At 40.9% G+C, this 1,554-nt stretch overlaps 1 protein-coding gene across 1 annotated transcript in view; it reads left to right on the forward strand.

Moving 5' to 3' along the window:
• ZC3H11A (zinc finger CCCH-type containing 11A) overlaps positions 1-1,554 on the forward strand; it is a 33,724-nt gene that overhangs the window by 11,917 nt on the left and 20,253 nt on the right. Inside the window, exon 7 of the mRNA XM_007941174.2 lies at positions 1,213-1,323. Within this exon, the coding sequence (XP_007939365.1) occupies positions 1,213-1,323 (111 nt within the window). The remainder of the gene's footprint in view (positions 1-1,212; positions 1,324-1,554) is intronic.

Raw genomic sequence — 1,554 nt, forward strand, 5'->3', positions numbered from 1 at the left:
TCTATTCTGTTGTTGTTGTTGGTTGTTGTTGTTATGTGCCGTCGAGTCGCCCCAACTCATAGCGACCCCTCCTTGGGTTTCTGAGGCAGTATCAACTACAAAAGTAGGATTGCCCAACCTTCCTTCTGAGGAGTGGCTGGTGGGTTTGAACCGCCAGCCTTCTGGTTAGCAGTCAAGTGCTTTAGCCACTATGCTACTAGAGCTCCTATTTAGAGCTAGGCACATATAATAAAGAACCTGAAAGAACATGTTTAGCTTGAGAAATTTAGCTCTAAAGAATAGCATTTGTTGTAGGGTACATTGAGTTATCTTTTACTCATAGTGACCCCATGTGACACAGTAGAACTGCCCTATAGAGTTTTCTTGGCTGTTACCTTTATGGTGGCAGATCACCAGGTCTTGCTTCTGCAAAACCACTGGGTGAATTAGAACCACCAGGCTTTTGGTTAGCAACTAAATGCTTAACCTTTGCACCACCAAGACTCTTTAAAGAATAGCATCTAAGAACTATTAATAGAGAGGGAAGATTTCATTTTGTAGTAGGCGAGTTCTTCTTCAAGGGCTGTTAGAATTTTCTTCAGGAGCTTGTCTTGGCTTGGTTTATCTATATTTCTAACACTTAAAAATTACAGTTACAATGTAAAGTATAGTATTTAGGAAGAAATAAATGGTTGTCTCTCAGGTCCCTCTTAGTAAAGCTTATTCTGTAGGATAATTTAGAAAGAAAGGTTCCATTGACATACATAATAGCTAATCTACTTTAGAAGTTAACCTTACAAGGAGTTCTAGTGGTGCTGTAGTTAAGGCATTGGACTGCTGACCAGAGGTAAGCAGTTTGAACCTACCAGCTGCTCCCTGGGAGGAAGGTGAGGCAGTCTACTTCCGTAAAGATTTACAGGCTTGGAAACCTGAAGGGGGTTTTAGTTTTACAACCTACCTTGTTGATAGGTTAAAATAGGTTGAGTACTTAAGTCACTTAGAGCAGTTTGTATATTTTATTTTGACATCATGCCCCAGGCAGATAAGGAATAGGGATTATCTTCCCTCACATTACCACCTTATTTCTTTATAGGCAGACAGGTTCAGAAAGACTGGCTAATAGTCGTCAGTCTGTATTTGACTTGACTGGTCACAAAAGCAGAATTTCATGACTTGTGATAACTTTGTTATTACCCATAAATCATTTGCTGTTCTTTGACCTCCTTTATTCAGAAAGTTCTTCCGGAGTTTCCAGCCTTTTACTCCAACCCCAGCCTGTTCCAGGCCCGGAAAAAGAGAATGTCCGGACTGTGGTGAGGACGGTAACTCTGTCCAGCAAACAAGGTGAGATATGGGTAGGTTTTAGAATTGTCAGACTACCACTTTTATGTAACTGGGAAAGCACAATCCTTGGGATTTCTGTCTTTGATGAATATGCACATAAATTTTAGTATATTGGAGTTCCGGCAAGATGGTGGACTAGGCAGAAGGATTGCACAGACCCTCTTCAACAAAGAAAAGGGAAACCAATTAACACAGACACAGAAGATAATCGTGGAACCCTGAGCCTTGAAG

The sequence above is a fragment of the Orycteropus afer genome, unplaced genomic scaffold (assembly GCF_000298275.1).
Source record: "Orycteropus afer afer isolate SDZICR_OR568_19922 unplaced genomic scaffold, OryAfe1.0 scaffold00075, whole genome shotgun sequence".
Taxonomy (NCBI): domain Eukaryota; kingdom Metazoa; phylum Chordata; class Mammalia; order Tubulidentata; family Orycteropodidae; genus Orycteropus; species Orycteropus afer.